General features: G+C 35.8%; 3 protein-coding genes and 1 long non-coding RNA gene across 5 annotated transcripts in view; 1 reads left to right on the top strand and 3 right to left on the bottom strand.

Moving 5' to 3' along the window:
• The window catches only part of LOC149902085 (uncharacterized protein KIAA0930 homolog), a 50,142-nt gene extending 49,167 nt beyond the window's left edge, over nucleotides 1–975 (bottom strand). The window contains exon 1 of the mRNA XM_090110334.1: nucleotides 685–975. Coding sequence (XP_089966460.1) covers nucleotides 685–793 — 109 coding nt within the window. The 5' untranslated portion in view covers nucleotides 794–975. The remainder of the gene's footprint in view (nucleotides 1–684) is intronic.
• A 1,066-nt stretch (nucleotides 976–2,041) lies between these two features.
• Nucleotides 2,042–2,994, bottom strand: LOC149902084 (uncharacterized). Its single transcript, XR_016457558.1, has 2 exons — nucleotides 2,664–2,994; nucleotides 2,042–2,231 (listed from the first exon to the last, which is right to left on the bottom strand). It is a non-coding gene; the product is annotated as an uncharacterized LOC149902084 (long non-coding RNA).
• Nucleotides 2,995–5,362: 2,368 nt separating this feature from the next.
• On the top strand, nucleotides 5,363–8,621 carry mre11 (double strand break repair nuclease mre11). The gene has a single exon (XM_090109912.1). The coding sequence runs from the start codon at nucleotides 5,490–5,492 to the stop codon at nucleotides 7,380–7,382; it is 1,893 nt and encodes a 630-aa protein (XP_089966038.1). The 5' UTR covers nucleotides 5,363–5,489; the 3' UTR covers nucleotides 7,383–8,621.
• Nucleotides 8,622–9,189: 568 nt separating this feature from the next.
• On the bottom strand, nucleotides 9,190–13,403 carry LOC149902082 (protein Loquacious-like). 2 transcript variants are annotated; one of them, XM_090109913.1, is made up of 7 exons: nucleotides 13,255–13,403; nucleotides 12,893–12,973; nucleotides 12,392–12,622; nucleotides 11,741–12,031; nucleotides 11,181–11,304; nucleotides 10,217–10,289; nucleotides 9,190–9,738 (listed from the first exon to the last, which is right to left on the bottom strand). In XM_090109913.1, exons 2-7 carry the CDS (start codon nucleotides 12,968–12,970, stop codon nucleotides 9,483–9,485), a joined length of 1,053 nt encoding a protein of 350 aa, XP_089966039.1. In that variant the 5' UTR covers nucleotides 12,971–12,973; nucleotides 13,255–13,403; the 3' UTR covers nucleotides 9,190–9,482. The 2 variants fall into 2 exon arrangements, with proteins under 2 accessions (XP_089966039.1, XP_089966041.1); XM_090109915.1 differs by having other exon boundaries at nucleotides 11,199–11,304.
• Between the last annotated feature and the right edge of the window lie 766 nt (nucleotides 13,404–14,169).

The following is a 14,169-nucleotide window of genomic DNA, read 5'->3' as shown; positions in this document are numbered from 1 at the left end:
TATCCTTTTAGAACAAATCTAATGAATATACTAAACAGTTAATAACATAATTTTTTACAATTATTAATTAACTTTATTTTTTGATTCTCATAAAATGTTAATTCTTTTTTCCAAAATAATAAATTGGGATTAATAACATTTAGCTATATAACATTACAATGAGTCTCATTACTTCAATTCTGTAGACTGCATAACTGCAGTTTTTTGAGGCAAATCTAAAGAAACGTTTTTGACTTTTTGGTACAACTTTTCAGATACATATAAGAAAATTATAGAACATTGTTAAGTTGGTCAGTAAACAATTTGATGAATTATCAGTTAAATTGTAGATCTTCATAAAAGATATAAGTATGATGGTAAACTACACATACTACAAAATTCATTATGAAGCATCAATAAACGGATTTATTGATACCTACTTCATACTTCCACCATAGATGGTAATGATTATGTTTCAATTGTTCTTAAATATCAACATCAATAGTTAGGAACTTATAATTGCTGAATAAATTAGAATAATTATAAAACATCATTTGATTTTATTTCATGTGGCATTGTTATTTCATTTCCAATGTAGAAATTACAAAAATAATAAGATGATCATAGAACAAATTATTTAACAAACTATCTACATAATTGTATATAACTAGAAAATATTGTTAAAATTATCGAGCGCCCACTTACCGTCTTTCATCAACTGCCGCATCTCTTTGGTTCGCTGAAAATTTATTTCCTCCAGCAATTGCTCCAACATTGTCGCGTGTTGCAAATAATTGGATCCTCCCAATGCCATCGTTATTGTATCCCCGTTTAGGTATCCCAAAACAAAAACACTCGAAACTTTTTTGTCAACACATCACTTAAAAATTCTGAATTGTGCTTATTTCACCTACTGCACTGGTTTTCTTTGGCAAGTAAACAACTGTAGGTAAGGCACCATCAGATTAAAAATTTAGCTTTTATTGAAAATATTCGTGTAATAAGAACAAAAACACCACTATATATACAAATTTCATAAAAAAAATCCACTCCTATTGGACATTTCACATTGGTGGTCTTGCCGATTGCAGAGAAATGTCAAAGTCAACGTCAAATTTAAAAGCCAGAACCGAGCTCAGAGCAATAAACCTATAGAGTACTTGTATCGAGCGTATACAATTTACATATATTTGTTTCTCTCTATCTAAAGAAAACGTCGTATGAAAGAATGAGATAGCTATAGACTACAAGCTACGTTTCAACATAGTCATGGCACCATTTTTACTATAGGTACGTATTTAGATAGATAGAAGGTGATAGTGATGGGATGTGCTTCAATCGATAAAATCGTGAATGCATTTTGCATTTACGGTTTCGTGAAATAATAAATAATAAAAAAAAAAACAAAATTAATCATTAATTTCAGTTGAATACATTATTTGTTTAATCCTACGAATATAATAAATGCGAAATTATGCGAGAATGGATAACTTTCTCTTTCACTGCTGAACCGATTACAATGAAATTTTGTACATACACACATAGGATAGGTTTTATACCGGAAATCCCACGTGAACGGGAACTGTGCGGGATTTTCTTTAAAAACGCGGGCGGAAAGCTAGTATATTTAAAAATCAATTTTAAAACTTGAAATGTAACTAATTTAAAATAAAGATGGAAATGATGATAAAGTTAAAGGAGTGAGGAGAAAGGCACAGTCAGCATGAATTTTAACAAGTTCATAAAAGGACAGTCTTAAAGAAAACATTTTCCTTACATCCTACTAATAAAGCGAAAGTTTGTGAGGATGGATGTTTGTTACTCTTTCACGCGAATACTACTAAACCGATTACAATGAAATTTGGAAAAATTACTTTTGATCCCGTAAATCCCACAGGAATGGGAACTATGCGGGTTTTTCTTTGAAAACGCATGTATATTAAGTATGTATTTCAATAGTAGTTTCTCATCTATGAGAACTGTCATTTAATCAACCGTTTAATTTTCACATAGTTACACATTTAAAGTAAATGTGTAAAAAAATTTCCAAATAAAAATTCACTCACACACAAATGTATTTATTATCTAAAGGAACAAAAAAAACGTAAGCGTAAGATTGCACAATTCTTCTAGAGTATCCATCTTGATAACACGCAGGCTCGAAATGCAGTGAACACAATCTAGCAAATTTCGACGGCGTCCAATCTACACATCTCATGTTTTATACCCATTTTTTATTTAGCTCTGGAAATCTAAAACAAAATGAATTTATTAATAATCTAAAAGAGAAACAACAAACTAAACAGATAAGTCAAATAAAACAACCACGTGGTATTTTTTATTTTCCTGCTGTAGAAAATTTACATCTATTATTTGCAACAACAACTACATATAAATCTGATATAAGAAACAAAATAAATAAATCAACGTTAATATGAAATATATTCTTTGTCATAAATCGATAATATACGCTAGATGTGTTACAACACTACGGTGGTAAACAAAATGCCAAACGTGATAATATTGTGACATTTTTTAAAAATTATTTAATTCTTTTGTATTCCACAACCCCATAAAGTGGGTAAATGTTACAGTTACAACATAAACTTATAAAAAAGCGCTTGATAAAACCTTCAAATAGGGTTAGAACATAAATATTTATCAATTTGCTGAAAATCACTTACCGATGGAAAGATATTTTTTCATTGTTTTCATCCAAAACTCCCATTCGACTAGTAATAGCCGGTAGCTAAACATACAATAGTCATTTTAGCACACTGACAAATAAAAAGAAACACTATACACTTTATATTTTCTAAATATTTCGTTAAAAACACTTGACGCACTGAGCCCACCAGCTGGTTGGAAAACAAACTGACTGCCGGCGCGCTACGTTTGAAGACAGTGCAGATACTCTATCGCTATCTCAATCTGACTTATGCTGTTATTGACTAAGAGTAAGTAGATTAGAAAATATGTATTTTGTTCTGTCTCAATATAAGAACTCTATAGGTTTATTCCTCTGAGGAACCGAGCTCAGAGCAATAAAGAACCGAGAGTAAAACAAACTTGATAAAATTACCTATCTGTTCTGTGCAAGAAGCTTAAAGCCGGGTATCCACAAGGGTTGTTGAGGATTCCTCTTCCGCTTCCTCATAATGCGGAAGTTCCGCAATATTTTGGGTTCCTCTACCGTTACCGCATCCTCAAAAATGAAAATAAAAAAATCCTCTTCCGCTATCGCTTCCTCAAAATTTAGAGGAAATTTATGAGGATGCTGATCCGATCGGGCGGCGAATTTACAAAGCATATTTAAACTAATATATATGTTTGTATTTGAGTTACGAGTCGGACTCTACTAACGAACAAGATTAGAATCTTACCGCCATATTTATATCTGCGCCTAACACTTATCTCTAAACATAATAATATAACATTTTCTCTCATACTCAGAAGAAACATATTTTACCAAAGATATCAAAATGATGAATCGAATGTCAAAACTCAAAAGTCATTTTAAATTAAAAAACAAACAAGTTGTTTAAGCTTACATAATATCTACGCTCTGGCACTGAGATAGATTAGGTTTTTTCGAGTTATATGCATAAACAAAAGCTCATCTGAGTCCGGCTTGTGACTCAAATAGTAGTACTTAGAGGCTTTGTAAATTCACGATCGGGCGAGCTAACCTCCCCCTAACCCTAAAATATCAATATGTACAGACAGGAGAATGGCTTTTGTTTTAATTTTTAATTTTAAAAGATTTTGTTTTTTAATTTTGATTATAATTTCCTATCATCCTCATCCTCATCCGCTTCCTCTTCCGCTTCCTCATCCGCATCCTCTTCCTCAAAAAAATATCCTCTTCCTCATCTGCATCCCCTAAATTTGTGTGTGAAAATTCCTCTTCCTCCTCCTCTTCCTCATAATCACTTCCTCAACAACCCAAGTATCCACTTAGGTTTGCCGTCTTAGAGTATATATTATTACAGTAGTATAGAGCGAGTGTATTGCACAAATTCCTCAGTGCACATCGTAGGCAGATGAGCTATAGATAATATATAGATGTGTGTGTGACAAATAGGGATGGGTAGGTAGTGCCGTAGGTAGCTATCAATTGCGTGCCGAGCTATCGATAAGTTATGTAAATAAATATGTATCTTTTGTAAATTTTATGTTCAATATGTTATTTAAGGAGAAATGTATGAATAAAGTATAAATATGTCATTTTAAATTTGTTTGCCAAGAGAATAAAGTGTTTATTCCATTTGAATATTTCTTGTATTAATTTTAAGTAGTTACTTAAAAAAAATATGTTTTAAATGAATATCAGAAAAACGAGTTCGATATTAAAGTTAATAAAATAAAAATTCGGGTTTAGTGCTATTTCTTTAATAATAAATGAAACAATAATAATAATGTTTTAAAAATGTTAAATAAAAATAAGAAATAATTAGTAATTTAAAATAATAATATAATAAATCATATAAATATTTTTTTTTATTTAATTTTATCCATTCTACTATAAAATGTTCAAAATCAATTTAGCGGTTCAGAAAATATATCGTAACATTACATACTTTACATTTACACTATAATACATTTGCATTCATAATATTAGAAAGTCTATCATACAAAACACACCACAAATTTATTTATAATACATTTTTAAAAGCGTTTTAATTTTAAAGTTAAATAAATAATTTGTTAAAATATAGTTCTTCTAGTAAACATTATATCGAGTACAGCGTTGGTCAGGTCACATCACTAAGATCACGTGGCGGCAGTGAGGTGCGCGAGCGAGCCTGCGCGTGTCCGCCTCCCACCTCCCCTTCACCCCCGCGATGATAGATTTTTTTTTCATAAAAATAAGTATAACAATCGAGTATCGACTTACTGATGAAATGTGATACTGGATTTCAATTTTGCGTATTTTCTAGTATCGTTTTTGCAAGATATAACTGCACATTTCACCATGTTTATTCCTAGATATGAATAAAAATCCAGAGCAACGCACTTCGTCAGCACTCAACCACGACTACGAGCGCGCGCGGCGGGAACGTCGTGTTGTTCCCACCTGTGCCTACTGTTCCCACTTGGTTGTTCGCACTCTATAGATACTATCTATACTCTAAGTTTGCCGTGGTTTGCGAACGCGCCCGCTCCGCAAACCAAACATAATGGATACGTCGTGATCGAGGAGCGCGACAGGAGCACGATCGGAGCACGGCGGAGCGCTCGGGAAGCGGTTTTTTGCGCGATCTCAAAGAAGGTAAAATGTCTATTGTCTGCGTTCAAGGATCTTTGGAATGAACATTGAACGCAGACAATAGACATTTTTTAATTTGTCTTTTGAAATGTCAATTGTCAATGTCGTTTTTGATGCAGTGCTTGTTTCTGGCTTCTGCCGGTTTTGGCGGTTTCTACCTGTGGTTTCTACTTTTATGTTTTAGTATCTTTTCATTGAGAAAAATAAAGTAACTACCTACTTCAAAATATAACTATAATTCATGACCGATAACAACATGGTGCAAAATGATAATGGTTGGTCTCCTGACGATACATTGCGCATCCTAATCGCATCTGATATTCATTTGGGATATCAAGAAAACGACGCCGTACGCGGCGATGATAGTTTTATAGCTTTTGAAGAAGTTCTTTCTTCAGCTGTTCAGTATGATGTTGATTTCGTACTGCTTGGAGGAGACCTGTTCGATCATGCCAAGCCATCGCCGAGTTGCATGTACAAATGCACGGAAATCATTCGCAAGTATTGTTTTGGCGATAAGCCTATAAACATTGAAGTATTATCTGATCAATTGGAAAACTTTTCACGGGCTGTTAATTACGAAGATCCTAATTTAAACGTGTCGTATCCAATATTGTCTATTCATGGAAATCACGATGACCCAGTCGGTCAAGGCAGCGTCAGCTCTCTCGACATATTATCTATCACTGGTCTAGTCAATTATTTCGGCAAATGGACTGATTACACAAAAGTCCGGATATCTCCAGTGCTAATTCAAAAGGGTGATACTAAATTATCTCTATATGGATTGAGTCATTTGAAAGACCAGCGGCTTGCTCGTTTGTTTGCAGAAAAAAAGGTTGAAATGGATCTAATGGAAAATGGAGCAGATTGGTTTAACATACTTGTGTTACATCAAAACAGAGCTGATAGAGGTCCCAACAATTATATTTCTGAAAGTGTGTTACCCAAATTTTTAGATCTAGTTATATGGGGACATGAGCATGACAGTCAGGTGTTCCCAATGAAAGATGTAAAAAGGGAAGATGAAGGCTTCTTTGTTATCCAGCCCGGTAGCACTGTGGCCACTTCTATGGCAGCCGGCGAGGCCTTACCTAAACATTGTGCGTTGTTGCAGCTTCACAAAAAGGAGTATATAGTCACACCAATTCCCTTAAAAACTGTAAGGCCGTTTATATTTAAAACAATTGTATTATCAGAAGAAAATTTGGGTGAGGATAATGTTAACGAAAATGAAAAAGTACAAAATTTCTTGAAAGTTAAAGTAAATGAGGCCATAGCTGAAGCAGAAAAACTTAGGAGTGGCGATCCCAAACAACCAACCATGCCCCTCATTAGGCTCAGTGTTTTCTATGAAAGAGATGACCAGGATTTTAACCGTGTAAGGTTTGGTCAAAATTTTAATGGTCAAATAGCAAATCCTAATGATTTGTTAATTATGAAGCGGGAAAAGAAGATCCGCGATAAAAAAGAGCGTGTCTGTGAAGAGGACGATACGGCGCCGCATGTGGAAGTTACATCAGAAGTAACAGATGTTGAAACTCTTTTACAGGCTTACTATGATTCTCAACCTCCTGAAAAACAACTATCTGTTTTATCCGTTCGTGCCATCACTGAAGCCATTAAAGATTTCACATTAAAACGTGATGATGATGTGTTTCGTCGCGTTCTCGATGCCCATCGCCGCCGCTGCGTCGAGTCACTTCTGGAATCTACAGCTGAAACCGAGGAAGAAATGAATGATCGTATGCGAATGTGCAAAGAGGCGTTAGACGCGGCTGACGCCGATCAGTTGAAGAGCTTAATAGATGCGGCGAGTGCGAAAGATGAGGCCAAGCGTAAAGATGAGAAACAATTAATTGTATTAGTGAAAAGGGAGTCTATAGTGCTGTCGAGCGACGATGAGAGCACATCCACGGGCCGCAGTCGCGGTAAAGGTGCGCGCGGAGGGCGCGGGCGCGGGAGGGGCAAGGGTCGAGGCAAGTCCCCGCAAGCCGCGCCTCCGCCGGTGCCCGAGCGACGGACGCCTAAGCGATCGGCTGCGCAGAAAACTACATCGTGGCTTCAAAGTCTCACCAGTGATCGTACGTTACGTCGCCGCAAAGACTCTTCCGAAATTGAAATCTCTGATTAGTGTATAATATTTTATCTCATAAGTATTCATATTTAAGGGTATTGTAAGAATAATTATAATATCTTGAATATATTGAGGTATAATTTTTTTGATAAAATTGTGAATCTTTTTAATGTGAAGTAAAAATTTGTATTTCATTGAAAAATGCACAACCTGTTTCAGTTATTTCTTTACAATCAAAGATGGTTTCAGCTGTAGATTTATTTACTTGACTTAAAGTAGTTTTTGTAATTCCTCTCATTTATTGAACCAATCATAACTGCACAGTCCTTTAAATATACATACATGCTTAATTCACAGCAGTTTGATGTAAGGCAGCTCTATATCTATGAATATTCCTTAGTAGATATTTCATCAGCCTGGATAGGAAGATGGTATTTTAAGAATTTGATAAATCATATTTTCCTAAACTGTGGAGATAAATCTTACAAACCAAAATTAATTACATTCATTTCAACCATACATGAATAAGTGTTCCTTTTACTACAAATTTTAATTATTAAAATATTACACAAACAGGAATCAACTCAGGTGCAAAATTTAATTTTAAAATTAGGTATAATATTGAATACTATTGGTATTAATGTGAGTGTGATGTGAGTACTAGAAATAAAACACACCATAGAAGAAAATATCTTTATTCAATCTCTTATACGTATACACCTAAATTAAATTTTTGACTAAAATTTATATAACATACAAAGCCTTTTATTTTCTTATTATATGTACTTATTAAATTAATGATGATTGAAGTAATCATTAAAATTAACCAATACATTCTATACAGGATATATTTAAATGTAAACACATATCTTTTAACACAGCTTCAAATAAACAAATCATGGAATTTAAAAATATACATACTTTATCTTTTTATTTTGTTTAATTGTTAGCCTTTGTTATCTGAAAAAGTTGTTTAACTTCGATAAGTAATTCATTAAAAACTAATATGAAAACTTTTTCCACCTAAAGTCGTTCGAACTTAAAGCCTACGTAAATGTGATAGATGATTTTATTGTACCCCACAATATGTAATTTAATGCTGCCAAACATTAAAACTTGAATCGAACATATTATGTGTTTCCAATGCTTTATAGTGTTTTGCTTAAAATAAAAATTGACGTATAAAACTAATATAAAATAACAGGACATATACATAGCAAGGAAAACAAAACCATCTCGATTGTCCAATGTATTTTGATCTATAAATTGTTACATTCATTGTTTACAACACAAATTATACATCCACATCCACAACGGGCATTTGTAAGCGGTAGTTCCAAGTCCTTTGAATGGGCAAGTTAATCGGAGAACATTGCCGCAAAAACACAGTCCACCCAAGCGCGTGCTTTGGTCCTTCGAGGCTTACTCAAACAGTGAGCTGTGATCCATCGCCGAACTAGTACGTGTGTGTAGAGTGGGTAAGCCCACGGCACAGAATACATAATAGTAGCTAAACGCTACAGAACGGACACTCTCCGCCTCCCGCCAAAATTAAACTTACCTCACCCCCGCGCGATCAGACATAAAATGGGCCATATTTTTCTGCAAGGACGATACGCAACGAAGATTGACAACATTAATCAAATTGACTTAAAGTAATTTTATTATTTTGGATTTGTGATTATCGTTTTTCGTAGAAAATGGTTAGATATTGTGCTGTTTACGGATGTATTTCATCAGAAAAACGCGAATTTTTTTTTACGCTAGTCACAAATGTGCCAACCATAAAGCGTTAACACACACATTTGCAGTCTCTACAGTGTGACTGTCAAAACGATCATTTTGTATGGAGTGTCCGGGGTGTGCCCACGGCTTGGTCATTTGAGGCGCATGTACATAGGGATGATGTCTATCGGCGATCGAGTAGGCATATGTTATACCCGCGGTCCCATCATTAAAGCGGCTCGATGGAACACAGTGGGGTTTTAGTCGGTAAGAATTCGATATAACCCACGGCTCCTTCCCCGGGGGCCGTGGGTATCTTTGGAAGATTTCCTCACTATAAAAAAGGCATATGTTTTTGTGGGGGCGGGCGATGTGAGACGCGATCCATCACCAAGCTAATAGGCGTGCTCGCGCGGCACGGTCCTTCGAGGCTTATTGAACAGTGAGCAGCGGCCCATCACCTCGCGGGTGCGCGTGGGTGGCGAGGCGCGTGCGGGCGAGCGCGCGGCGCAGGTAGCGCAGCGCGCGGGCGTGCGCGTCGCGCAGCGCGTGCGGGCCGGCGGCCGCGTGCGCCAGCGGCGGCGCCGTGGGCTCCAGCCGCACCACGCACAGCGGCCCGCCGCCCTGCGTCTCCAGCCACTCGCTCTCTATCTGCAGCCCCAGCGCGCCCGCCACGTTCGACAGCGCGCTGCACACACACAAACACACACGGTTAAAAAAAGACGGGTTGCACTCCGGGAGTGCCGGCAGAAGTGAAAACTTGATTATTAACGTTGAGCATGTTTGATATCCATCCGTCTTACGCTTTTTCGATCAGGTCACGTGTCCTGACGAGAGTTTAAGATTTTATACCCAACGCCGCTAAAGAAGTTTTCACTTCAAAAAACATTTTGTACAGAAAATACTGAAATCGCCTTTCGAGCCGGTAGTAAATGTTTAATGATGGTGGAAAATGTATGTGTTATGACAATAATTAAAAGTCATAGTTGAATAAATGTTTATTCTATAGACTATAGTTGCACGTTACTCTACTTATAAAAATTTGTATTTAAAGCGGCTCAATAATCAGAATTGTTAAACTGTAAATAAACATAAAACCAAATTAAGAAATAGTAAATTTAAAACAAGCAGAATATTATTTTAACTTCTCATAACTTTCACATTACCTGACGGGATCCTCCTCCTTGTCTGTGATTGAAATGGCTTCAAGGGTTTCTTCAAGCTCTAATTTCTCTGGATCTGAAATTTAAAAAAAATTATATTCCATTGGTCAATTTATCAATTAAGTAATTAATCTTTTTGGAGCATCTCAATTCTCATTTAATATTTAATCCTTCAAATATTCTATTTCAAATAGGTTATCGAAAATAAAGGTACAAAATAATGTTTTTTTTTAAAGACCATTTCACTGATAATTGTTATTAAAATAGAAAATCAATGATCTAGCTTATCTACATCAATTAAACCGTTATGTACTGGGAAAAGCGTTTATAAAATAATTAATTGAAGCAATAATGGGTGTTTTAGTTGATTAATAAAGCAAGCATCCCATATTGTTAACAGTTTTATTTCTTTATATAGTTAGTAATTAATTATTATTATAAATGTTAGTTACTTCCAAGCACGCAATATTGCAGCAAGTGATTGTTATTTTTTTCAGCGTATGTGCAAAAGGAAAAATGAAAGATAAAACCATACTTCAATCCAAGTTGAAAAAATATCCCATCTCCAAAGGTTCATTGTAGATACATACTATCAAATAAAATATAATCATTTATAAATTGTTTATGTTATTTGTGATATTCACAAAATGCTCGTGACAAACAAATTTTAAATTATTTTTATGAGTATTAAAAAAAATACAAGAAAATTAATTTTAAGTAAAAAGTTAATGATTTTATTGTGTGATTAATAATTAAAAATGAGCTATAACAGTTTACAATGAACAATTATGTTTCAATTGTGAATATATGCACTTAAATGGCTAATTTAATTTATGTGTGTGTGTGCTGTGCTTGTTTGTCTGTGTGTGTGCGTGTGCTGTGCTTGTGTGTGTGTGTGTCTACCCGAACAGTAGTGTGTGTGTGGTGTGCGGTGAACAAGCGAGGTGCGGCGCGGCCCAGTACCAACCTATGTACGTCAACAGACCCAGGTGGTAGTCCGCCACGCGCTGGCCGAGCGGCGCGCGCCACGTGCCGCGCTGCTCCACGTACCGCTCCATCGCCTTCTCGTGCGCGCGCGCCATCGCCTCCTCCTGCACACATTACTAGATTTCCGCCCGCGGCTTCGTCCGCGTTTTCAAAGGAAAACCCGCATAGTTCCCGTTCCCGTGGGATTTCCGGGATAAAACCTATCCTATGTGTTAATCCAAGTTACCCTCTATATGTGTGCTAAATTTCATTGTAATCGGTTCAGTAGTTTTTACGTGAAAGAGTAACAAACATCCATACATCCATACTTACAAACTTTCGCCTTTATAATAGTATTAAGAATTAAGATATTAAGATTTATTAATAAAAACTTGTGTAAAACTAGTAATGAAGAGAAGTACGTTTATTGCCACAAACAATTAATCCATAATATTTTATATCTATGAAAGTTATATTTTTGTAACATTAATAGATTTTCAGTTTTATACTTGAGTTTGAAAAATGGTAAATCCGTTGTTAAACAGAAAGCGAGCAAATCACCTCAACAAAATCAGCGGTGAGCCTTGCAAGATTCTCTCTCAAGTACTTATACAGCGCTTCGGAGGCGAGCTGCCTTGCCGCCTTCTTGGTAGTGGATGTAGCGTCCCGCTCGTGCTGCGCGAGGCGCGCGCGCACCGTGAACTGGCGGCTGTGCGGCGGGCCCGCGTCGCCCACCAGCTCGTACTGCACCTCGCCCAGCTGGTACTCCGCGCACAGCTCCTTCAGCAGCGCCACGTAGCTGCGCACGTCGATGGCCGGCGCGGCACCCGTGCTTGTGCTCGCGCTGGGGCCCTGCGTAACAACATTCGTTTTGTTACACATAGATGTCATGATTAATAAAACACAGAATGTGCAGTATTGTATTTCCGGTTCACACACCACTGTTGTGACTTGTATATATAAAGTAAAAACTAAAAAACTTTTGATTAAATCGCACATACAATTGTTACCAACAAGATTTCTTGGTTAATTTAATTATTCCACATATTTAAAACAATAAACACCTAAATCAATATGTACAATTTACATTTTACACTAACATATTTCCTTTCAGTATCACAAAAAAATGGCTAATTATTCATTATTTATAAAAGTTCATTCTTTATGACAATTAAAAAGTTATATTACTGTTATCAATTATTTTTTACATACAGCACTAGGTAAGGCTTTGTCCGTAGAAGGTGGTTCAGGCGAAGGCGGCGCGGGCGAAGGCGGCCTGGCGTAGGGCGGCGGCACAGACATGCCGCGCGCGTGGAACAGCTGGTTCAACATGCGGCGGGCTGCTTCTTGCTTTGCTTCTTTCTTTGAACGCGCCAAAGCTGTCACCGACTCGCCGGCCGTCTTGCAGCGGCACTCAAACATTGCTTGGTGTTGTGGACCAGACTGAAATTTGAGTGTAAATATTATTATTTTATTTAAAGAAAACACATATCTATTGGTTTGGAAATTGATATTTTGATTTTCCCCCTCATTACTCTTTTTATTATGATTATTACTATTTAGTACTAGTGGTCCCCCCCAGCTTCGTCTGTGGTACATGTTCCATTTTCTCTCTATTAAAACCATCCTCATACTTCAAGGTATATTATACAAAAAGGATTAACTAAATTGGTTCAGCTTTTACTTTTACTTAACAAATTAGAAAAAAATTACCTGTTTATATTCATATTCAGGAATTTGGCCTAACTTCATCATCATCTCCTGAAGAACAGATATCGCAGTTTTCATCATTTTCTGAAAAGTTATGATTTAAATATAATGATATTTAGATTTGAATGTTAAAACGATGATCTTATAGAATTGTATGTGGAAAATAAAGTATTAACTAAATATATAACCTATTAATTAATGAGTTAATTATCAAAATTATGACATCTTCATCATTAATATACTGGGAAGGGAGCTCTTTTTTAGAGTATAAGTATTCTTTGGAAGGGAGGGAAACCCCCGAAATAATATATTATGTACTCCCGGAATACTTATATTTTTTTATCCTAATTTCACATCTCACTTACATCAAATTTATTAGATTTAAGTCCTCCGCGTATGTAATTAATTACTGCAATACCGTTATTATTTATGATAAAAAGATTAATTTTCAAAGTTAAAATAAAGTTAAAACTACCTACACAAACAAAATATTATAGCGAAAATTACATCAATGTCAATTGTCAATTGTCAAACGCATGCTGGCTTTTGACAATGACAGATTGATAGATTATAACAGCATTACAGCATATTAACAAGGATTATATGCCCCGTTTTCCAATTATAGCACTAGAGCGCATTATGCGGCATAATGCTTAACGTTGAATGTTCCAACTACAGCAACGCACAATCGAGCACTAGAAAAAGTAATGCGCGTGAATTGATGCGTGCAATCGATTTATCGTTAGTAATTATTAATTGTGGAAAACATTTTAAAGCTTTCTTTTCATTGTAGTTTTTTCGAAATAATCAAAGTTAATTCAAATTGTGTTAAAAAAATAAATATAAGTATGGATGAAGGTACAAACATTGAAAAAAATGTTAATGAAATAATCAAAATCCAAATTACTTAAAATAACCGTAAATATTTTTCAACCAATTATTATGTATACCACTTTATTTACACATTAATGAGGTTATTGCTAACTCTATGAATATATTTTTTTTCAACACTGAACTTAGCGCAACCTGCTGGTGCGTTTCACGTTCCAATTAAGCATCAGCATAATTCGGCATTGTGTGGCACTGAGTCGCATTATGCTCTGTAATTGGAAAACAGCCATGGCAACTACCCCTTGGCCCTTGGCTTAGAGTATATTATATACTATCTATAGAGTGCGAATAGCCAAGTGGGAACAGTAGGCACAGGTGGGAACAACACGACGTTCCCGCCGCGAGCGCTCGTAGTCGTGGTTGAGTGCTGTCGAAGTGCGTTGCTCTGG

This window comes from Colias eurytheme, chromosome 15 (genome assembly GCF_061535395.1).
Source record: "Colias eurytheme isolate Ceu_HAF_F1 chromosome 15, ilColEury1 Martin Lab GWU primary, whole genome shotgun sequence".
Lineage (NCBI taxonomy): Eukaryota > Metazoa > Arthropoda > Insecta > Lepidoptera > Pieridae > Colias > Colias eurytheme.
The sequence above is the reverse complement of the archived record's forward strand: the minus strand, read 5'-3'. Positions and strand labels throughout refer to the sequence as shown.